We start from the raw sequence: 24738 nt of genomic DNA on the forward strand, positions 1-24738 counted from the left end.
ATATCTCTGCATTGATAAGGCAATGAATCATGAGTATTGATGCTTAGGCAAGAAATCAATTCACTAAAACAATTCTGGAAGTAACTGTAGGCAAAGAAAAAAAAAGGGCCTCTTTCTAAAATCTAATGTATTTAAGCTTCCTCCAAATAACAAGTCTACTAAACTCAGGAGTCATAAAATAATATTATACCCATAAAATGGTTCCAAAAGACATAGGTAAAAGTCTTAAAAGTTCGACAGTGTGCAATGTATAGGGCTTCATTTTTATTGTCTTGAATTTATTGTAGTGTTTACAGAGAAGCTGATTTTCCCTTGATTTAGTTGAGTACAATACAAGTGGCGATTTTTCCCCCCTAAGATATGTATTATCCAGCTTTGATTCTGATAATTTGTCTCAAAATATACTGCTACTGAGGTAAAAGGACTAGGGGAAAATTGCTAACATAATTTTCTTGGTCTGTCGAGTCAACATCAGACTAAGAAAATTGAATCAGCCCTCCTAGGCAGAAAGTACAATGTTATTGAAATGACATCATCTTGAAAATGTTTTATGGCTTAAAAGAAATCATCAGTTCCTTTATTCTTAGGCCTTGTTCTGGCAGTTTAGATCAGCTACCATTTTATATATCTAATGTTTTTAAATAAAGATACAGTGAGTTCTCTAAACAGTCATAGACTTAAAATTTATAGTCAGAAAAAAATATTCTTTATATTTTTTTCTGTGTATACAGAGGTGTTAGATGAATCTCTGACACAATTAAATGTATTGTCACCTTATCAAAATCCCTATATATAGTTATTTCTTTTTTAAAATATATTTTTATTTATATGAGAGAGGGAGAGAGAGATAGAAACATCAATAATGAGAGAGAATCACCCTTGCCTTCTGCATGCCCACTACTGGGGATCAAGCCTACAACCCAGGCACGTGCCCCTAATAGTAATCAAACCCAGGACTCTTCAGTCCACAGGTGGACACTCTATCTACTGAGCCAAGCCAGCTAGGGCTATAGTTACTTCTTTGTATTAGATTACAAGCCTTGTGGAGCACAGGTTCTGACATTATGCTTCACCAGTGATATTGTTTGCCTGCATCCTCAAGGTTGCTTCATGGTCCAAGATGACCACTGAAGCTCCAGCCATCACATATAGATTTCAGGTCAGCAGAGGGAGCAAGTAGGAGAGAACAAAACTGCAGGGGTCCCTTTAAGCAGTCAGCTCAGAAATCTCACAAAATCCTTCTGCTCAAATCACAGTGGGCTGAATATCTTCATAGGCCACATCTATCTACAAAGGAGGCTGAGAAACAAAGTCTTTACTATAGAAAAAGTGATAAGTGGAAACTTGGGTTTCTATTATTAAGAAAAGAAGAGTACATGGATGTTTAGAAGGCAATCCAGCCATTTCTACCACAGCAGCTGTATCTCAGAGTGGACAAACTGGAGAATGATATCAGATCCTCTTGTGATAACCTACCCAGAGTAATTCCCATAGAGCTCGCGACATGCCCCTCATTTTTATCTGATTAATATTTATGCAGCTTATTAATACAAAGCCCTATCAAGCTGCATTTTTGTGTGGACATGCATATTTTAGTTTCAGAAAAGACTGTCATCTCCGAAGGTGACTTTCTTTATCTGATCAGTATGTGGGTCTTTCTGTCTCCAAGACCATGAGAAATGTGTGCATATCTTCATACGTAAAGATGCACATATCAACACATCAAAACAGACTCTCCCAAAATAAAAATAAAAAATACTATCTAATCTGTTTTGACAGATATATTTTAGTAGCTGATACAGAAATTTACAAACATGCTAGGTTTACCTGAAAGTGGCATAGTTTTCTTAACTCAATATATGCCAACTTTCCTAAAGTAAGAACAATTTTGGTTATCTCATTGAAGGAGCCTTAAAAACCGTATTGGACGCTGGGCTAGAACAAGCCAACTGTATTGTAAAGTACCTTATTTTACTACTAAGAGGATTATTCTGGAGGACAAAATAGGCCTCTGACTGCCTCCTGTTCATCATCAGCCCCACTATGGTATAAACATGTCAAGACATCTCTTTCTGTGTGCTGGAAAGTTCTGTGATAGGGAAGATAAGTTCTCTAGACAGTGTGTCTGCCATGACTGGCTCACAATCAATAATATTAAGAGTGTATTATGCTAATTAGACCAGACAGCCAAACAACCTTCCAGATGTCCTTGTGGATGACCTTCCGGACGAAGCTGGGGCTGCGAGGGCTGAGCCCATTGCACAAATTTCGTGCATCGGACCTCTAGTAATATTACAAATGAGGTAAAGATCACCTTTAATACTTTGCTTATTCTATTTCCTCCCTGACCTCCCTCCTCAATCAGTTCAGGAAGCATTGGTTGAGTACCTATTATACATCAGGGGCCATGTTGGGGGCTGGAGCTACAGAAACATGGACTGGGCCCTCACAAGCTTGCCACATACATTTCCTGTACTTTCTCAGGCACTTGGCCACTATTTGCTGCCTCTGGCATCTTGTGGGCCAACGGGTGCTCTTGGCCCTGTGTCCTGACCTGCTCCTTACCTTCCCAGTCAAACTTACTCTTCCTGCATCTGTGGCCCAGTCTGCTAGATAGCTCTTGCACTTAAATTTATATCTTTCAATTCTTAACCTTAAAGAATATTAGCAGCAGTTTCCGGTATGTTAAAAGTGTGGGATAAAGCTATGGGATATTTTTATTTATAGTACATGGATCTCTGACCAAATACTATAGGTAAAAGTTGTCTGATTATACCATATATGATTATAAGTAATAACTATTAATATGTTGCTGTTTTAGATCATGTTTCAGTATCCCTAGATTAATTTATTTAATAAGACATTTTACTAAAATGAGTATTCTATGTATAGAAAACTCTCTGAAATCAATTGTTGGGGAAGGGGGGGTAATCTATAAGTAAATATTTAGAGAAAACACCCAGATCATAAAAGCTATTAGATTCCTAGGTAGGACCAACAACCACCCCCAAAATATGTGCAAGGCATGTGAAAAGTTGTATGCATATATTTATTTATGTAGGTATTCAATAAATATTTATGCAAGGTGTGCTGTGTCCCAGACTAACAAAACAAATGAAGTCTCTGTCCTCATAAAATCCATGGTGTAGTGACAATGGCATTAATAAATTAAACAAAACAAACCAACAAGAAAGATTATTGCATGCTGAGAAAAAAATATTATGAGGTGAAATATGTGCCACAAAAATAACAGGATGTTTTGACCACAATGATCAAGGAGCGAACATCTCTATGAAGTACACATTTAAGACGAGACTAAAGTTTACAATGGAGCCATGTCTATGAGATACTTTCAACAATAAAGAGAATGAATAAATAAATAAATAAATAAATAAATAAATAAATAGGAGCCATGTCAGAGAATCCCAAGGTGTGGCATTTCAGCCTGGATTATCCAAAGAGGCATGGCATTTGCAGGTTGATTTTGACACCACTGAGGTATCTGGCATGTAAATGTTAGTCATGCCAAATGTGAGCCGAAGTTCCATTTTCTAACCAGACATCCTGTTTTCTAAAAAGACTCTTAACTCAGGCCTACTGGAGCCCATAACATTGTTCTGGATTTTTACTTCTGCATATGATGAAATGCTAGCAGGTGCACAGTTGTTCAGTGTGTGTGCTAACCATGCAACTCTTTCTCTTCCTCTTATGTCACCAGGCCTCCGGAACCCGTTTACAGCACTGTGAACAAACTGTGTGATAAGCCTCCTTCTCCCAGGCACTATTCCCCTGTTGAGTGTGACAAAAGCTTCCTTCTATCATCTCCCTACCCCCACTACCACCTAGGCCTGCTCCCTGACTCTGAGATGACCAGGTACTGCATGCGCTTCCTCACTTCATCTTCTCAAATTGCATGTGCTTCCACCAGGAAAGAAGGGGCAGAGCCCGCCTCTGCTCACTTCTCTTGCACTGGACATCCTCCACGAGGCGGAGAGATGTGCTGCTCCCTGGGCACAATGGGAGAAATTAAGAACATTGCCTTGTGGTTTTTCCTGGTGTGTTCATAGAGCATTCAGACATGATCACATGATGCTCCAATGTTCTTGGTTCCCATGCATTTTTAATGAGGCATTGATTATATTTTTCTAGAAGAATTAATTTTGAAATTTAAGTAGCACTATTTCCCTCAATCTGAGGACAAAATAGAATATTTATTGAGTTATATTTTTAGATAATATTTAGTAAACACTTATTGTACTCCTGGCACAACATAGCCTAAGAAGTAGATGCTATTATCACCATTTAATATTTTAACTAAAGTATTAAATTAGTGCCATCACTTAACTGCTTCTTGAGGTATTAAACAACTTGTTCAAAACTACATAATTAACACTTCTATCTGACCACAAAAAAAACATATTCTTTTAATTTTTCTGTTAATCCTCACCATTCTTTTTTTTTTTTTTTTGTTAATCCTCAGACAAGGATATATTTCCATTGATTTTTAAAGAGAGTAGAAGGGAAGGGGAGAGATACAGAGAGAAACATCAATGTGAGAGAGACACATCCAATGCTTGCCTTCTGCAGGTACCCTGACCAGAGTCGGGAATCAAGCCTATAATTGAGGTACATGCTCTTGACCAGAATCAAACCCAGGATCTTTAAGTCTGCAAACCAATACTTTAGCCACTAAGCCAAACCAGTCAGGGCAATAATATATTGTTATAGTATGTTGTCAAGCAAGGCAATTACATATGTTCTCTTATTTAGTTATTCCAATTTTATATAAAAATAATAATAACAAAATTTAAAACAGTCAAGGCATTGCCATCAGTATGATACTGCTAATACATGTAGATTCCAGATTTGACCTTAGAATATTTTGACTCTTTCCACAATTTTGTAAACAAAGTGTTCTGAGTCTAAAGGTTGGATGTAATGTTTGCATTAATATTCTAAAGAATATGTATGATAAATAATAAAACTTCATTTGTACATAAGAACCAAAGAGAAAAGAGAGTCAGGAAGAAAAAGAGAGTGCAATGTTCCGTAAAGTAGTCCCAATTCAGTTTCAATTGAGAGATCTCATTTGTGATGTTCCTAGATATAAGGGGATGCTGACATAGGTATGTTTTCAGGTGGAATATTTTCATATGTCTTCGTAATATCGTTAGGGCAGAGAAAATATAGGTTTTACAATGACTCAAAGTGATATGAATATATCAAGAGGGTTTCAGAACATTATCTCTAATTTTTGGTATTTTCGAAGAATAAGTTTAGAAGTTAATTACTGACCTCCCTAGGGAGTTATATAGCAAATTTTAAATTATAGCTAACATTTTTGGAAATAAATGAGAAGACATATTTCTGGCTATGTAATTAGATGGGGCATTTTCACTAATTTGCAAAAATTAAATCCTAATAATATTTTAGAATGCCTTATAAATATTAATTATATCCTCCTATATTTTTAACAAATCAAAAACTATTTTTGATACAGTGAGCTATACAGTTTGAACCTAAGAGAGCAAAGTCACTATAGCTTTAGGAAAGTGAGGAGGTACACACACCAACAACCACTTTCTAACAATTATGCATCCGTAGTCAGCTCCAGAAAGGCAGCTGACACTTTTTGAGCCCTTCCTTTGTGCCAGGCATTTTAAGCATTTCTGATGAGTTATTCCTTTTAACCTTGACAATCACTGTATGAGATAGGTGCTATCATTATCAGTTTTTAAAACTAAGAAAACCAAGCCTGGAGCAGTTGCCTGACATGCCCAAGATCACCCACTGACAAGTGGCCCGGCTGGGATTCAAACCCAGGTGACCATTAGCACCTGCATTGGCACAGACATGAGGGCAGAGATGTCCTTGCTTGCTGGAAAAATTCTCCACCCATTTCTCTTTTTCTCTCCGATATTTTTACCATGTTTTCTCATTTCCCTTCTTCTGGATCAGTGTCAATGAAAAAATAATAATGATATATATATATATATATATATATATATATATATATATATATATATATTGCCTGTGATCTTTTCTGATTAACATAAAAATTACATTACTTGCATTCCACTGGAGATTTTGATGCATCCCTCTGTAAAAACTAACCAAAGCCAATAAGCAGATGATACAGTCTACCTTTTGTGTAGACCCACCAGATATGAATCTATGAATCTTTCTAATTTAATTTCTGTAATCTATATTATCAAGAACACTGGATTTTCCCCCCGAATTAAAAAATACAGTATAATGTTGAGTATGCCTTTTTTAACATTGTACATCCACTGCTATCCTGATATGCATCAGTCTCCAACCCCTACCCTCCATCATCCCTCTGGGAATTTTATTTTATATTTATTTAAATTGTCATCTTCTTTTTACCCCTTTTTGTATTTTATTCTTCATTTTAAAAAAGCCTTTCTCTCACACACACATTTTAGTTTTATTTCCACTAGTACACTGATACTAAAATTTTTGATTTCACCCTATTTTGTTCTCCTTTCAAGCTTCCTCATCTCAATTAAGGGCACATACATTTACCCCATTGCCCAAGCCAAATACTTGAGAATTATACCTAAGACCTTGTTTCTGATCACATCCATCATTCAATCTACCTTCTAGTCTTATTGATTCTGCTTTCAAAAGGTACCTCAAATCTATTTATTCTTCTCTACTTCCAGTTCCACTTTAATCCGAGCCTTCATCATCTCCCATCTACAATAGCTCCTCGTTGGTCTCACCACTTTTATTATTGTCCTCCTGGTTTATTCTCGGTGCAGCCAGTGATCTGTAAAAGTACAGATCAGAATTAGTGCTCTCTTTGCATTAGTACAAATGCAAACTCATTAACAGAGCATCCAAGCTATGCATGATTTCACCCCTGCCTGCCTCTCAAACATCTTCCCTTTGCTGACCACGTTGCTTGCATTCACAAGATGCATTCAATCTCTTCCTGTCTCCAGCGCTTACCACATGCTCCTTTCTCAAACTGGAAAGCTCTTCTTACACCTTGCCTGGTTGACTTCTGGTCATCTTAGATCTAAGCTTAAATTGCATTTCCTTGGAGAAGACCCCTGAAAGAGAAAATTTGGTTCCCTAGTGTATTCTTTCTCTTTTTTTCTAGAAGGTTCAAGTAGTTTGATATTGTACATTTATTTATGTAAGCTCCATGAGTGGAATGGTGTCATTTCTACAATGCTATACCCTTAATGCTTAGCATAGTGCTTGGCGCAGCAGGAGCTCAGAATTATTGAGTGACTAGTAAACATAGAAATAAGAGCAACAGGCAGATGAGCCAAAGATCAGGGACAGGTCATGGCTCTAGCTGCTCTTGACTCAGTTCTTGGCAGGTACTTACAAAAACTCCATCAATGAATGAATCCAAGCATAGGAACAAATCCCAATGTACTTGAGCTCACTCTGTGTATTGAACTTTCATCTTGCTGACCTTGGTTTTCAGTGGCCACTTTATAGAGTCACTAGGTAACTGTCATTCCTTCATGGAGATTGAGGAAATTCTTTAGGAGGTTTTTTACTTCCTCTCCAATGGATATCTAACTTACAGAATCTCAGAGGTGGATGAAAACTTAGATAAGTAAGCCCTATCCAATGCCAGTAATGATGAGGAACCCAATTCCTTTGTGGGTCCATGTTTTACTTCTACTCTTGGTAAAAAAAAAAAAGTATTTGGGGATATTCTGCCTTGAAGAGAATATTAAAGAATGTATGTATTAATTTGTTCAACCAAGATTTATCAAGTTCAGCAAAGTACAAGGTACTATATTAGGACAATGTTTATAAACATGTGAACTGAAAACACTAACAAAAAATGTTTTAAAATGACTAACCTTTAAAATGGAATATGTAGCAATCCACATTTTTCATGGCATTTGAGAATTTCCCAGTCTATTTTAGAAGCATGTGCATACGGATACAGCAGTTACTGTCTCAGATTAGGATATGAGCTACCTATGTGGAAGTTAGCAAGTGAAACCACTCACATACCAACTTAATCTCTAATCATCATTCAGAAGAATGCAGGCCAGTTGTCAGCAGAAGCTGAAGGAGTCAACCATTTCAATGGGAATCCCCCAATTCTAAACTCTCTGAGTTGATAGCAAACATCAGGGATGAATTAATTGTATATACAATTTACTTCTGTAATATCAACCAGAAGAAAACAGTGAAATTATTAGTTTTCCTTCGGGAAGCTCTTGAAATTACTTGGCAAAGGACCAACTTTTAAGGCTGCAGATTACGTTTAGAATAATTGACTTTTCAGACCTTGCAAAAACAAGAAATGGGCAGAGTCTGGAATCAAACTAACATTTGGAGCTCTATGGAAAATAAATAAGATTGCTGTGGGGCTCCTGCTTATCCTGTGTGTCTTTTTTGTTTTAGTTTTTAAGGTAGTTTTTTATGTACTAATTGGTTTTATATTTTAGGAGAATGGTAAATTTTAGCTTTTGATATTCCTAGGGCAAGAAGAATAATATTCCGGTCTGTTTTCTCAACATGTATGGCATATTTTCATTCATCCTTTTACAGGACTGGTACTAATTATTGTTATTTTGTAGTTGATAATCAGAGGCAAGGTAAATCTGATAAAGGCTAATTAAAATATGTTGGCAGCCCTAGTTGGTTTGGCTCAGTGGCTATTATATAATGTTGGCCTGTGGACTGAAGGGTTCCAGGTTTGATTCCAGTTAAGGGCACATGCCAGGGTTGTGGGCTCAATCCCTAATAGTGGATGTGCAGGAGGCAGCCAATCAATGATTCTTCCTCATCATTGATGTTTCTGTCTCTCTCTCCCTCTTCCTTCCTCTCTGAAATCAATATAAGTAAATAAGTAAATAAATGAATAATTTTTAAAAATATGTTGACAGATAGATTGGAAATGGATTCTGAAGCATTATATGATCACTAGAGGCCTGATGCATGAATTTGTGCACAGGTGAGGTCCCTCCACCTGGCCAGCAATCAGGACCAATCAGGGCCATCTTGCCCAGGCTCCATGGAAGGTTGGCCAGCTAGGGAGGGACCGTGAGAGGGCTCCAAGGCATGTCTGGCCCCATCTTGCCCAGTCCCGATCAACTGGACCCCAGCAGCAAGCTAACTTATTGATCTGAGTGTCTGCCCCCCAGTGGTCAGTGCACATCATAGAGAGCAGTTGAGCTCCCTTAGCATATCATAAGCATATTACATTTTGATTGGTTGAACAGTTGACTGGACAACCAGACAATTAACATATTAGGCTTTTATTATATAGAATGGTATATATTCAATACACTTCATCTGGGTACCGGCATTATCTTGGATGCCAGGGATTTGGAGATAAATAAGGCATGGCCCTTCCCTTTAAACAGTTCAGAAATGCATAAATGAAGAACTCATAGATGTGTTGTGATTGATGTATATCTGCCAAAGGCTCTCAGTTTCTCCAGTGCACCTAATCTCTAGGGAACAAATTGAGGCTAGTGTCAGAGGTTGTGATGGAAGCATGATCTTAGACTGTCCCTTCTGCAGAGGTGTGAGCATGCACTCAGGCATGTTCCCCACTCACACTTTGTTTCATCTGTTCCTAGTCATTTATAAAAACCATTATTTTCCTATGGGGAATTTACTCTTACCTTCTCATAGTATATCTATAGAGCTCAGAATGCAGGCAGAACTCACTTTTTTCAAGCCAATCCCAGCTTGGGGACATGGAGTAAGATCTTAATCTCACAAGACCTCAACCACATGTATGGTGTCCTATCTTGGGCAAGATTTAAATTCTCGCAAAATAATAGAAAATGTAACCAGACCTGTAATTTTCTAACTGTTTCAAAGTCTATATATCCAAAACCCATTATGGAAAAGTTTACATGGTTTGGAATTAGCAGATTCAGTTTATCTAACTCTCATCTACCATTCTGGCCTTTGTGCTGAGATTTTTCATAGTTCCTAAGGACAGATATGGCACTGCTCTCACTCTCTCAGGTAGTGGGAAGTGATTGAACAGAACTGGGCAACATTCCATGAGTGTATGCAGTGGTGGCCAGAGAGGTCAGCCTCCTTCACACTGGAAGCTTCATGAATACAGGGGGCACATCATGTCCACCTCTTTATCCCAACTCCTAGGAATAAGCCTGGCAAACAGTGGGGACTTGATGTGTCTGTTTACTCATAACTGAATAAATAAATAGTATGTACCACCACCACCAAAAAACATCAAATATAGTTTCTAGATACAATGATGCTGTAACAAAAGTATCTGGGAGTCTCTAAAGGTAAAGAGAGGAGGAATCACATAAAGTTTCAGAAAGACACTGAGCTCATCGGTCACATGAGGGAGGAGATGGGTAGAAAGTAGAAGGAATAGCACCAGAGCCATTCTCAGGGTGTGTAGAACACAGGGCGCTCTGGGGCTCCCAGGAATTCTGTGTGGCTAAGGGTTGTTGAGTGGCTAATAAAGTTGGAGTAACAGGTTGTGGCAGATCATAGAGGGCTTTACTTGCCAAGCTGAGGAGGTGGGACTTGATCCTGTAACTTGTGAGGAGCTGCTGATGAGTTTTAATGCTAGGAGTTTTAATACTTCATCTCTGTCAGAGCCCCAGTCCACTCGTGAGAAAAGGGAGAAAATACTCATATCTGTGCTGTTTTCCTCATTGGATTGTTGTGAGGATCAAATATTGTGGAGCAAGGGAGTTTTCATCTATTCACTATCCACATTAGTTATTATTTTTTCCATAGGCTTATTTTTATTTTAAAGCCTTGAGCTCATATATATTTATTTTTAGTTATCACAAATCAGGAGAAAAATATTTATCAGCACAGGTAAATCCCCTGAGAAAATAAGAAGGCTGTTGTTGCTAATTTCATCTATCATTTGTAGCAGCAATCCTTCTTGTCACCATAAGCAAAATTATCCATTTCCCTTTTTATTAATACATTGATAGGCTCCATGGTGAAACGTGGCCTGTTTCTAAAGCCATGTGTGACTTCACAATTCTCTGAGACAATGTTCTTTCTTATCTTCTCATGTAGCAGTATTTCTATCCTACATGTAACTTTTTAGCAATGTAGAAGAAAAAACTACTCTGTGGAGCACTGATAAGTAGCCAGGCATTTTACACACCCACCTCATTTTCTAATAACCTTTGCAAAGTGTGGGCTTTGATCTAGCAGGAAAAGGGTCCAGGATTCTAACCTGGGCATTTTCACACCCCTCTCATGCTCTCATGGAGCCTTTATCCCTCCTTCACACACACATCACGACTCCTCACTCAGTCCCCCAATTCTCATATCCGCTCTACTGGGAATCTGTGGACTGAAAGAGAATTTGAGTCGTGTTCACAGTGTTTCACCTGGGAAGTAGCATCATGAAGAAGAGAAAAATCATGCCTTAAAAAGGATGATATAATCTTAAAGAATTCTTAATTTCATTGTTAATTAAAATTAATAGGGGAAAACCTTGTTTCAGAAGGCACAACCCCTTTCCAGGTTTATGCAGTAGCTTTTTCTTCAAAGGCCTGTCCTACCTCTTTTGAATTAAGCCAAATTTGAATTAAGAAAAATAAGGAGAAATTAATTGACTCCCACAAAGTCACAGAGGTTGCTTTTGCCATGTTCCATTTTCTAGCTTCACTCTGCACTGTGCTATATGCAAGAGTTCACACTGAAAAGAAAACCCCTGGCTTTAAATTAATGTATTCTATATGTAGATACCTTTTTAAAAACATACTACTTACTGTTGCCCTTCACTATATTATTTATATTAAGGTGGAAATGTTTTTTCATTAAGAATTCAAGATTTTTTGCTCGGCTGGTGTGGTTCAATGGTTGAATGTTGACCTTTGAACCAAGTGGTCACGATTCGATTCCCAGTCAGGGCACAGGCCCAGGTTGAAAGCTCCATCCCCAGTGTGTGTAGGCAGGCTGGGGGCGGGGAGAGGGAGTAGAGGAGGAGAGGAAGGGGCCTGCAAGAGGCAGCCAGTCAATGATTCTCTTTCATCAATGATGTTTCTACCTCTTCCTTTCTCTTCCTCTCTGAAATCAATAAAAATTATTTTTAAAAGAATACAAGATTTGGTAAAGAGCACATTTAAAATTACATTGTATAGTGTAAAGAAGGAAGGCAGACAAGTAGCTCAACCTGTTCCAAAAGCTCTCATTTACTCTTCACGATAACCCTGGAAGGTAGGTAGAGTGTGGGAGGCTCAGGGAAATTAAAAATGAACCCAAAAGGTTCATCTTATTCCAAAATTCCTGTTCGTGATATTCAAATAAAACTCTGTGATATTAGGAATATATGCCCTTAATTTTAGTATATCTTTTTTATGTTTTGGGAACAATTTTTATATTTAATTTAGTAGCCATTATGTTATTGGGTAGTAATAAGAAATTGAAGAATAAGCATAATTTTTCAAAAGTGATCCTCTATGAAGGCAAAGTAGCTGTGAGGAAATGCTGGGCAAAATCACTATAGCAACAAATTATAGGAACTCAGAAAGAGTCAACACAGTACATTAAACCATAACACCATAACATGGATACTAATTAAATCCACTAACATCATATACTTAGAATATTGATTTTATTAGAGCAGATCATTTTTTTTATTTAGTGTTATATTCCCTGTGCCAAAAAAGGTTCCTGGCATGTAATACTAACAGTAATAGTGATGGTGATGATGATGATTGAGATTATGGTGGTAGTGTTGATGATAATGATGATGGAAAGGAAAAAGCAATCACTATCATTTATTTAATCTTATTACCTGCCAGACTGTACTTTATATAAATTAGCTCATTAACTTACACAGCAATGCTAGAAGATGTATGTTGTTACTATTATCCTCATTTTACAAGTAAAGAAATTCAGGGCTGAAGAGGTCGGTCATACAGATAGGATTTGAAAGAATCAAAATGTACTGGAACCAGAATCTATGTCATATATATATATATATATATATATATATATATATATATATATTATTGATTTTTTACAGAGAGGAAGAGAGAGGGATAGAGAGTTAGAAACATCGATGAGAGAGAATCATTGATCAGCTGCCTCTTGCACCACCCCTACTGGGGATGTGCCTGCAACCAAGATGCATGCCCTTGACTGGATTGAACCCGGGACCTTTCAGTCCGCAGGCCGAAGCTCCATCCACTGAACTAAACCGGTCTCAGCTAAATGTTACTCTTGTCACACATAATACTCCTCAGGTATTAAATTCTACTTTTAAAAAATTACAGCTTATTTAACTATAGTCAAATTTCAATAGATAGATGATTCATAGATAGATAGATAGATGATAGATAGATAGATAGATAGATAATACATAGATATAGATGGCTACATTGACAAATAGATAATGAATATATGATTAAGAATCTAGATTCTAGAATTACAGTATTAGGGTTTGAATCCTGACTCCACAGCTTCCTACTTATGTAAACTTGGGCAGATAACAACTAGTCTGAGTTCCTGTATCTTCATCCATGTAATGAGTTCCTGTATCTTCATCCATGTAATCATAGTATCCATCTGGTAGGGTTGCTATAAGGATTTAGTGAGGTTATATATGAAGTGCTAAAACAATGCCTGATAAATGGGAAGTGCCTCGTTAATGTTAGCTATCATTATGCATGTGACATATTATGATCCTCTAAACAGGGACCTCAGGCTGAGGTGGGAATGAATTTTCATGAAAACACTATCATAAAAGTCTATTTTTATTCATAGCCTGATGGTGAGTCCAGTGAGTTGTATAGGGAGGTGAATGTCAGGGTTGGCAGTATGGAAGGAAGGGCTATGCAAGACTATATAGAGACCCAAGAATTTTAAAATGTAGAAGTTTATTTTGATTAGGGGATCAAAATTTACCTCTCAGAGCAGAGAAATTTACCTCTCAGAGCAGAGAGAGTCGACCTCCTATTTCAACACTTAAATTCAGTTCTGTGGACCTTAAGCTCATATAAAGTTGAAAGGATCCCTAGAATAGGGTTATTTTTAAGTCAGCAGGGATGTGTGGTCCAAATTGAATGCTAAAACCTAAAATCCCTTTATTCCAGAGAAAATAAATACATTAGAGGATAAAGAAGATACTTGTGGTTTTATTTAAAAGGGGGAATGGCATACTGGGCCTATCTAACCCAGCCAGAGCCTTTGTCCAAAATGAAGAAAAGAAAGTCTCTTCTAAATGAAGGACAAAATACACCAGGACCCAGGGGTGACATGGCAAACAGAGTTCAGACTGGATTTCAGCCCTAGTTCATGCCCTTGGCCAACTGTTCTCATGAACAACCTGCCTAACAGAATTGATTGGCCAGACTGAGGATGAGAATCGTATTTCTCTTTGTTATTTTCATCTCTCTTATCCATTTTCATGTTCTGCTTGCTTTCTTATGATTCTGGCATAATTACAAAGATGTTATTCTGTCAAACTTGCAGGTTTAAAATTAACTGGAAGCTAATGTAAGTTCAGGGATAGAAGACGTTCTAGAAACAATTTAGTCTCACCTTCATATGTTCTAGATGAGAAAACTGTCACTCAGATCACAAATATGTATTAAATGTCTATTATATGGTTAATACTTCTGGGGATATGCAATCCAGACATAATTGAACCCTATTCTCAAGAGATTTAGGGACCACTCACCCAGGGGAGAGAGACAGAGAGAGGGAAAGAGAGGGAGAGGAAAAGGGAGAGAGAGAACGCTATTGGTAATGAAAAATTTTAAAAAGTTTAGAAATGTGTTATGGATTGCATTTTTCAAATATGTGTGAATTTTACTTAGCTTTTAGTCTTATTTATTTCAGATCCATTCTGGTTTCTCCTAGATATTATCACACTTACAGGTTGTATTCATTGGTTTCTAAGCATGCAGACCTATTTTATGTAAAATCTGAAGGTTAAGTGACAGCCCAAATTTCCTCCCAGCTCTCCCCACTCTCATGTGACAAGTTCTTGCTATCTTGCTGTCATTGGAATCTGTGTTCCTTGTAGGTTCCTTGAGCAAGAGGAAAGGAACAGCAAGTTAAAAAAAAAAAAAAAAGTCTGACCAGAATTACACCAGTACAATCGCTGTAATTCTGAGACTTTTCTTTCCTTCTTTGCAGGGTCTCTTAGTAACCCATGCAATGTTCTGGTCAACCATTTTATCTCATACAATACAACCTTTTCCTACTGTTTCCCTGTAGGATTCCCCCAATTATAACAAACTAGAAGCCTAATGCACAAAATTTGTGTAAGAATAGACCTTCCTTCCCCATGGCTGCTGGCATCAGCTTCCCTCTGGCACCCAGGACACAGGGTTCCCTCTGGCCCCGGCTCTCTCTAGAAGGACATCCAGAATGATGTCTGGAAGGACGTCTGGTCTAATTAGCATATTACCCTTTTATTATCATAGATTATTTAGTCTTCTGATTTTTATTGTTGTACATCTCATTTTCCTCTTTCGTCCAAACTGCCATTCCCAGGAGTTGGGCAATGTCTGACAGAGCAAGATGAGAAGCTTTTGATTTCTACCCTGGACTACTACTTCTCAATTAGAAGTCTCCTGCTACAGCACTAAGGTCCTTTTGACAGGTAGCATGTGAGATATGTACTCACCTGGGGCCTTCTCCCCCAAGCAAGAATTGCTGCCTTTCTGTTTCTCCTCTTATCTTCCCCTAGAAGCCTGTTGCACAAAGAAACAGAACAATGGACAGAGTTTTCTTCATTGAACAGCATTAATATGTAGTTTCTGGAGCATCAAACCTTTCTCTGAAGATAACCTCCTTTTTAAGAATCCCCCAGTTAAAAAATCACAATAGGAGGGAATAGTGACTGTGGGGATCAAAATAGAGGCTGGTGAATGTCTTGTCCAGAGATGCTTCAGACAGCTTTGGACATCCAGTTGGCCAAGGGTTCCTATAAACCTCTGGTCAAAAGCCTTCTGTGAATCACAGCTCCACAGTACTACGTAGATATCTTTCCCAAGTCCTCATTTAAGCTTATAGAGTTGGTTTCCTCTCTCTGAAAGCACTCTCAGTGAATCCTATGTCTTTGCTGTACTTCTCAAAAAATGTCTGTTTCTTTAGAGGGTAATGGTCAGCAAACTCATTAGTCAACAGAGCCAAATATCAACAGTACAAAGACTGAAATTTCTTTTGAGAGCCAAATTTTTTTAAACTTAAACTTCTTCTAACGCCACTTCTTCAAAATAGATTCACCCAGGCCTTGGTATTTTGCAGAAGAGCCACATTCAAGTGGCCAAAGAGCTGCATGTGGCTCATGAGCCACAGTTTGTCGATCCAGCTCTAGGCATCAAGTGGAAATCCACATATCTCAAAATTCAAGCTCTTTCTAAACCCACATTTGTCTTCGGACTCTTTCTGTCTTCCTGATAGGTCCAAAGTCCTCTACTGAGGCAGCTTGCAAATGGTCTTTAATTCTTCTTCATTCACTTCCATCCCATAATGCCTAGAGGAATAGTGAATCTCAAGAACAGTCACAGTCAGTTTGAATAAAAATTCTCTACTAATAGCTCTGTGTAACATGAAAACAGAGTGTCTCTCTGTCACCTCGGTATGGGTGGGAACCATGCTATATTCTGTCCATGTGACACATGAGCATATAGTAGACATTTGATGGAACAGGAAGTGGAAGGTGTTCACTTAAACAGTGACTCAAAGTGGGAGTTTACAATTAGTAGAAGTCCTTCTCCTGGATAAGGACAATGCATGGACAAGTTGATAATTACAGAGGAATCCTTCTATATGAGTAATAGTTCACCTTTATTCTCTTGGGAAAAATGTAATTCCTACACAGTTTCTCCTGGGATTTCTGAGTTAGTACACAGAAACAGATTTTCTTCATTCTACCTAATGTGCATTGTAACAAGTGGTCTGTTTTTGTGTTCAGGTTTGTTTCATTTGCAGTTAAATGTGCCAATACTAAATGCTCTGGAGAAGATCCATCACATGTAGATTCCTCAAACATGCCTTAGAGGGGGTTGGGTCAAGGTAATGTGCACTGCTAGACTTTCGAAGTCCATAGTGAGCGAACTCTTCAGCAACTCTGCTGACCCTGCAAAGAGTAATATAGCAAAAATCAATTCAGCAAACAGAAGACTGAAAAGAAACAGGTTAGGATGTGCAAAAAGACTTTAGTTACAGCACCAGTCACTGAAAGTTTGCTTAGCTTGCTAAGTAAATGCCAGTGCTTGGCAAAATGAGGCCAATTGACATTGCATTTCTCTAATGTTCCCGCCACCAACTATAAAGAAAAAGAAAAGGAAAGAAATATGTGTTGCAAAAAAGCCCAAAACCAATAGTATATCATTAAATCATAGACTGCTTGATCAGAAAGCGTTAAAGAAGCTTGCATCCAAACACTTTTTTAAAACAATTGAGAAAGTCAGTCTAGCAAAATTAAGAGACTTACCCAAGCTCTTACAGTCACACAAGTCTTTTGGGCTGGAGATGTCAGGTGCCAGTGTCTTGTGTTTTGGTTTTTCCAATGCCAGCTTATAATTTTTACTCAACCCAATCTTCCAGATTGTTTCATGCTAAGAAAAGTTACATATAATAGACCAAGCCTGGAAGAAAACAGAATTATTAACTCAGAATAACATTGCTTCTTTACCTTAGGGGAGTAGGATTGGAATAGGAAAATAAATTATCTTTTACTTTGTACAATTTTAAATTGTTTTAATTGTTAGTAAAAATTAATTTAAGGAACCCCATACACACATGCACTTAGACTCAGCGATTCCATTGTTAGGTATAAACCTAAGAGAAATAAAAACATAGATTCATACAAAAGTTGAACACAAATGTTCATAAATTTTCCACAATAGCCAAAATGTGAAAACAATTCAAATACTCATTAACTGATTAATGGATAAATAGTATGCGATATAGTCATACAATGTACTATGATTCAACCAGAAAAACAAATGAAGTACTGGTACATGCTACAGTATATATGAACCTTGAAAATGTGCTAAGGGGAAAAAAGCCAATCACAAAAGATGACTTATTTCTAATAATATATATATATATATATATATATATATATATATATATATATATATATATATATATAATCATGCATCCACAGTAAGTAAATCTATTGAGTCAGAAAGAAGATTAGTAATTGTGTAGGGCTGGATAGGGCAGTGGCAGTGGAGTTAAGAATGACTGTTAATGAATATGGGATTCCTTTTGGGGTTATATAAATGTTTAACTTAGTTAATACACTAAAATCTACTGAACAATGCACTTTTAAAAAAAAATGGGTGAATTTATGGTATGTGAATTATATCTCAACTAATGAAAATAAATGCACTGGAAGGGAAGTCCCTCAGTCTGGCCTGCCCCCTCTCATAGTCTGGGAGCCCTCAAGAACAAGAGGCAACCTGGCAATCAGGGAAAAGGAATGCCCCCATCACACCTCTGCTGCTGCCACTGCCACTGCCACTGCCAACAGTGTAAGCCTTGGCCAGCCCTGGTTACCTGATCCTCAGGCTGCCCTGGGAGGCTGGGCAGCCACCATCCAAGATTTGACTGTGCCTTTGGCTGACCCTGGGCATCTGGGGGGCTGAGGGGATTGGGGGACTCAAAGGTGAGTGGCCACACCTGCCTGGGGGTAGGCCCAGCCTTGCCACATATCTGCCGCCCTGGCCGGACTGAGGGGACTGGCCACTGCCATCTTATGGTTTGGTGCTGCCATCATTAGCATATTCTCTCTTTATTAGATAGTATAATGCTATTAAAGATTCCCATTTTTAAAGTTAAATAATTAATATAGCAACAATAAAACTAAGGTTATGTCCTTATGACATTAAATATTCAGATAAAAATTATAAAAAACTAAAAAGTTTAGATGATTTTTCTACCCTATGATAAACTTCAAATAATAATTAGAGGAATTACAGGTCTTCAGACGTTTTACATTTTTAATAGGGCTAGAAATCTCATTTACAAAGTACCAATTTTAGTCCTCATAATAAATCTAAAACTAGGTATTTTTATCCCTATTTTACTGAGGAAACTAAGAGCTGACAAAACTGAAATTTGAACCCAGCTTCATGTGCTTTTACTATATCATAGCCATCATCCCATTATAGAAAAATGATATTAAAAATTGGCCTTCCCACTAGAAGAACTGTTTACACTCTCTTCCTTCCTTTTGTCCCATTCTCTCTTCAAAGACCAACTTTTGCCTCACCCATCCATTGAAATTGTTTGCAACCAAGTCACCAAGACACCCAAGACACACTGTTTCTAAATCCAGTGGAGACTTCTTAGTCCTTTATCACATGTTAGCTTTCTCTGCACTTGCCTCTATTGCTTGCTCCTTTCAGAAATCTCTCTCTCTCTCTCTCTCTCTCTCTCTCTCTCTCTCTCTCTCTCTCTCTCTCTCTCTCTCTCTCTCTCTCTCTCTCTCTCTCTCTTCTCTCTTTCTCTCCAATTCTACTTCCAAGCTCAAGATTCTCCATGCATCCCTGACTTTCTTTTTCCATCTCAATAGACATTTCCTCTTCTCCATCCCTGACTTTCTTTCTCCATCTCAATAAACATTTCCTCTTCTCCATCCCTTTTGGTTCACTTCCCTCAGTGATGTCTGCTCTTCTGTGCACACTCCTTAGTAACACACATCCACATCTAAATCCACAGATTTGGTTCCCAATCATGTGCTTATGTCTCCTATCTCTGTATCTGCAACCAGATCTTTCCTTGACTCCAGACTCATATATTTAGATACTTATTGGCCATCTATCCTCAAATGCCCTCAGGAACATCAAAAATCTCACTCAAAGTCTTTATCTTTCAGATTCTTGTCTCCAGTTAGATCCATTGTCTTAAAGACTATTAATAGCATGATGTAGTATTTAAGAGTATATGCTTTAGTTCAGATTCTTGCTTGACTCCTCACTAGCTGTATGATTTCTATGCTTTAGTTTTCTTCATAACATGGGAATAATAAAAGTATTCATCTCATAGAGCTGTTTTGAGGATTAACAAGATTATACAGGAAACGTGCCTGCCACATAGTAAGCTTCGTACTTCTGTGGGTATAGAACCAAGACATTTTCCTAGATTCTTCCTACCGGTTCTCTTTATGTTTATCTCTAAGTATCCTATCGATATTTCTTTAATGTCTCTTGAATCACTCCTCTTCAGTTTTTCTGTGTTTCCTCCTCTCTAGATCCAGCTAGAATTATTGCTTATCTGAAGTACTTACTAACAGCTCTCCACCACAAACTCTATGAACCTCAATTCATTCTCCACGCTATAGCTCATGTGGAGTCTTCTAAAACACACATCTGATTCTGACCTCAACCTGACTAATCTGACTAATATTCTACATCACCTGCTTTTCATTCTAATCAGTTCTCCTTTCAATTCCTGGGAGGGAGAAAGGGAGAGGGGAGGGACACTGTCTCCCTTACCTTTAGGTTCTTGCTCATGCTTCTCCCATTCTTAAACTTTTCATCTCTAAATGATGACCCACACATAGCATTCACCTGGCCATCTCAACACCAGCCCCCATTCACAGATCTCTTCACCTGGGTAACCACCTATTAATAAGTCTGGGGAGTGCATCTTCTGTGGTACCACTAGAAACCCCTGCCTGATGCACTCAGCCTGGTTGGGGGCCCCTTTATCCTTACAAAGTTATAGAATTCAATCTATTATGCTGATTATTTGCTTGTCTGTCTTGTCAACTAGAGTGGGGCTCTTTTGCTTGGGAACTATGTTTTAATCTTTTCTTGTTATATGGTGCCCAGTAATGTGTCAGGAAAAGATTAACTATTTTTGAAAGACAGTAAAGTTATGTTAAACATTACCAATTTGTTAGTTACAATAAATGTTTAGAGAGCCCTATATATAGTGAAACTGTGATAGACTGTGCTCTGCATTGGGAATACAAATTATACATAACTCTTTTTATAGGGACTCAATCTAACAGAAGAGATCACAGCAGACAGGAAAATAATTAGAATTCCATGCAATAGATGCTATAATAGAGGGCATATGCTGACAGGGTGTCTGGAAAGGATGGTGTTATCAACATGATTAAAGTAGCGGCAAAGTTAAGAAATATACACACATACCCATTAATATTCAGAAGTATGAAGGATGTTAGTTAATGAGGTGATTATATTCAATTTGATATGAAATTGGCCTCTCTTTTAAAAAAAATCTTTTCATTGATTTCAGAGAGAAATGGAGAGGGAGAGATAGAAACATGAACAATGAGAGAGAACCATTGATTGTCTGCCTCCTGCATGCCCCACACTAGGGACTGAACTCTCAACCCAGACATTCCCTGCCTGGGAATAGAACCATGACCTCTTGGTTCATAGGTTCAATGCTCAACTACTGAACCATGGTAGCAGGGCAAAATAGGCCTCTCATGCATATAACAATAACCCTACTCTTTCTACTATTTAAATTGGCTTGTTAAGCTATCTCCAATTATTGACAAAGTTACAGACTCATTATAAAACATTATATTCACATAATGTCAGCATTTTTTTTTATATATTCTCTTGGTAGTGTTTGCCTAAATTCAAGTTCATAGACTGGTGCTGGTTCATTGCCTAATTTCTACTTTGGTAGAGCAAAATATGGAGGGGGAAGGACTTTGTTAAGTACACATACACGTATCAGTATTAGATTGCCCACTGTCCTTCCTTAGGAAGAATCCTTCTTGAGATTATAATCTTCTCTGATTTTATATTTTGTTAAACATATTTTGTTTTTATGGAATTCTGGTGATAATTAATAGTTGATATTGTATTCATAGCCTTCATCTGAAAAACCTAAGCAGTAGATTTGTCTCCAAATTTGTGTATTTAAATGCTTCCTGTCACTCAATGCTCTTGGCATGGCTCCTGGTCACCCTCTCCAATCAGTGAGCACATCTTGTTGTGCCTCTGGTGCCCCAACCACAATGTATGGTAGGCATTATGTTGACTATCTGGTTGGTGCTAGCCTGCAGTTATGACTGTGAACCCTTGGACATAGGCTTTGCAGCTTGTAGGCCAGACACATTGAATGGCTAAGTAAAATAGATCTTAAATATGATAAACCAGTCATAAATTTGATAATTGGCATACATGTTAAGTCATCATTGATAATGTTATTTTAATGTGCCTTTTGGGGTTTTGTGATGTACCAGGGACAACTTTTCACAACTCTAGTCTAACAGTATTCACATGTGTTTTTTTTTTTTCTTTTTCAATATAGCGGTGGTACATAATTGCCTTGATCTTCTGCCAACCCCACCCAGCTTCTAGCAAGTGACATTATTAAATGCAAAATACCATTGCCATTTTTGCTTTTGTGCTTTGTTCATTACTGTTTTAATAATCCTTTCTTCTTTCCACTTCTGTAAGCTGCTTATATTATAACTTTGGGGAAGAAACTAAGAAGTTATCAGTATAACTTTTAAAGCATCAAATAAGGAAACACATTTTATAAGTGCACTGTCCAAAGAAGCCTTTTGCTTTTTTCTTAGAAATGGGCATAGAGGATGTCATTTTATTCCCTAAGATTTTCTGCTCTAAATTGATCCCTCATATTGTAGTTGATTCATTACACAATGCTAGCCTTATGAGAGAATATTTTTGTAGCTAGATAGAAAAGTCAAGTGATTTAGTAGTTCTATATTAATAAATATTATGAGGCTATCATGTTAGAAAATGGAGTTGGAAATTACAATGGCAACAGAGGCCAGCAATAACACATGGTGTGAATGTGCTATAAAACTAGTATTCTTAAATGTCACCCATTGACACTGTATATGCAGAGGAGCTGGTCTGAAATACACAGAAAAACCCCGCACATTAAAAAAATGAAAGAAAACACCTTAGTTCACAAAAACATTCAAAAACTAAGAAGTAGAAAATTATAGGTTTAGCCTTTCAATTCTGCTAACATGAAGCTGTAACCTTGAGGAAAAATATAGCCATGGTAAAAGCAAAGAGTTCTAAGAGAATGTTTTTCACACTAAGCCTGCATTTTTGTTTAGAATTATCATTAATTGACTTTTCCATTCAGGCAGGTTTCTCTGGTGTCACTTTCATTCCCGTGATCCTTCTCCTTTTTGTACTTTTGCCCACCCCGAATTGGACTGCTTTCTCCATCCTCCTCTGATTTTTCAAATTCTATTATTTTACCAAATATTCTAGCTCAAGTACTTAGCATTTCCATGAATCCTTCCCTGAAAATCCCTACCTATATGGCCCCTGATTTCTCATGCTTTCCCCTCTATAGGTCAAATTGTCATTACTTGATTAAAGGTCACCTTGTGTTATTCACAGATCATTTCTATAGACATGTCTCACTAACTATATTGTAAACCTCTGGAATACAGAAATATATCATTAACTAGATATTACATTTTTATATTAATTTTTCAGTGTCCCCAAACCATAGGATGATGACAAACACATAGTAGGTACTCAGAAGCTCAGTATTTCACCTTTTCAGTACAACTTTTTGATAATTATTGCTTTGATGTTACCTGACAGGGAATCAGCAGCAAGTGAAATGTATTATCAAAATATCTGTATGAAAACCAGATTTTTCTTTAAGTTAAAATCACTATATCCTCCTCACCCCCCTTGAATAATCATTTGTAGCACATTTTAAAACCACAGAGAAAACAAGTTTGGCGTGATCCTTCCAGCACCTGGCCACTTGATGGTAAGGTTCCATAGCACTTTGACCCCTTTAGTAAGAGAAAAATTAAACTTTTATAAAAACACTGTCCATTAACCAAATACTGTTTTCTTAATTCCAAAGTTCTCAGCTTAGAGTTTATAGGGTGTCGCTTTGACTTCTCTTCCTGTGTCACAGCATAGCATGTGCGTACCTTTGCAATGCACATTCACTTCCCAAATGGTCCATGATGGTGCTCAAGAATTGCAATGCTAACAGGTTTGACACCTACCTTTTCAGTTCAACTTTTTCAAGGCAGCCTGCATTCTACTTCACTTGCTGTTGGGTTTATTACTAAACTGTTCATTTAATTTAATGGCTAACAAAGAACCCAGATAAAATACTTCATCCCATTTTTAGCATATAGCATAATTAGCCATATCTCCCACATCTTCAGGTAGCAGATTTAATTAGCTCCAGTGGATCACTTTCTAGGGCAACAATAGGGCATTGAGGTTGCTTCTCTGTAGCAGAGGAAGTCTTCCCAGGCTTTCCTGATATTGACCTGTATCAGATGTCTCAGAGGAGGTTGGGCTAGAAGATAAACCTGTGATATATTCAAAAGCTTGTGCAATATTATCCTCAGAGATCAAAGTTCCTTTTCTCTCAAGTAGGAATCTTTTGGTGAAGCATGACAATTAACGACCCTTGTAGTTTCTCAGGTGGTTCATCCAGCAAAAGTCTCTCCTTGCTCAGATAGTTTATAGCTACTGTTTTCATCATAAATTTGAAGTTGGCATCAATGTTATACTTTTCTTTGTTTTATAATAACACGTAATTTAGATATATTTTCTTCTCACTTTTTACTACCCCATAATGTGACCTTACAGCTTTTCCTGCAAGGACTCTGCTTTCTTGCCAGTCACCAGAATGAATATAAGTGAGGCCTTGGACAATTGCTCACATTGTCCAATTCAATGCTACCAGTCTGTCCTGGGATGTTATACAGTTTACTTTCAAGAATTTTTATACTCATTCCTCTGATTAATTACTACTTTTGAGCACCTTACAAATAGATAAAAT

At 37.5% G+C, this 24738-nt stretch overlaps 1 protein-coding gene across 17 annotated transcripts in view; it reads left to right on the plus strand.

Annotated features, from left to right (window-relative positions):
* LOC311628225 (disks large homolog 2) overlaps positions 1-24738 on the plus strand; it is a gene marked incomplete at its 3' end in the record, with an annotated part of 1110130 nt that overhangs the window by 693729 nt on the left and 391663 nt on the right. For 14 of the 17 annotated variants that reach the window (XM_084895257.1, XM_084895256.1, XM_084895260.1 and 11 more), the window contains one exon: positions 3719-3874. The exons of the other annotated variants lie outside the window; for them this stretch is intronic. In XM_084895257.1, coding sequence (XP_084751383.1) covers positions 3719-3874 — 156 coding nt within the window. The remainder of the gene's footprint in view (positions 1-3718; positions 3875-24738) is intronic. 17 annotated transcript variants of the gene reach the window in all.

Source organism: Pipistrellus hanaki (assembly GCF_964339955.1).
Source record: "Pipistrellus hanaki genome assembly, chromosome: 9".
In the NCBI taxonomy this organism is placed as follows: domain Eukaryota; kingdom Metazoa; phylum Chordata; class Mammalia; order Chiroptera; family Vespertilionidae; genus Pipistrellus; species Pipistrellus hanaki.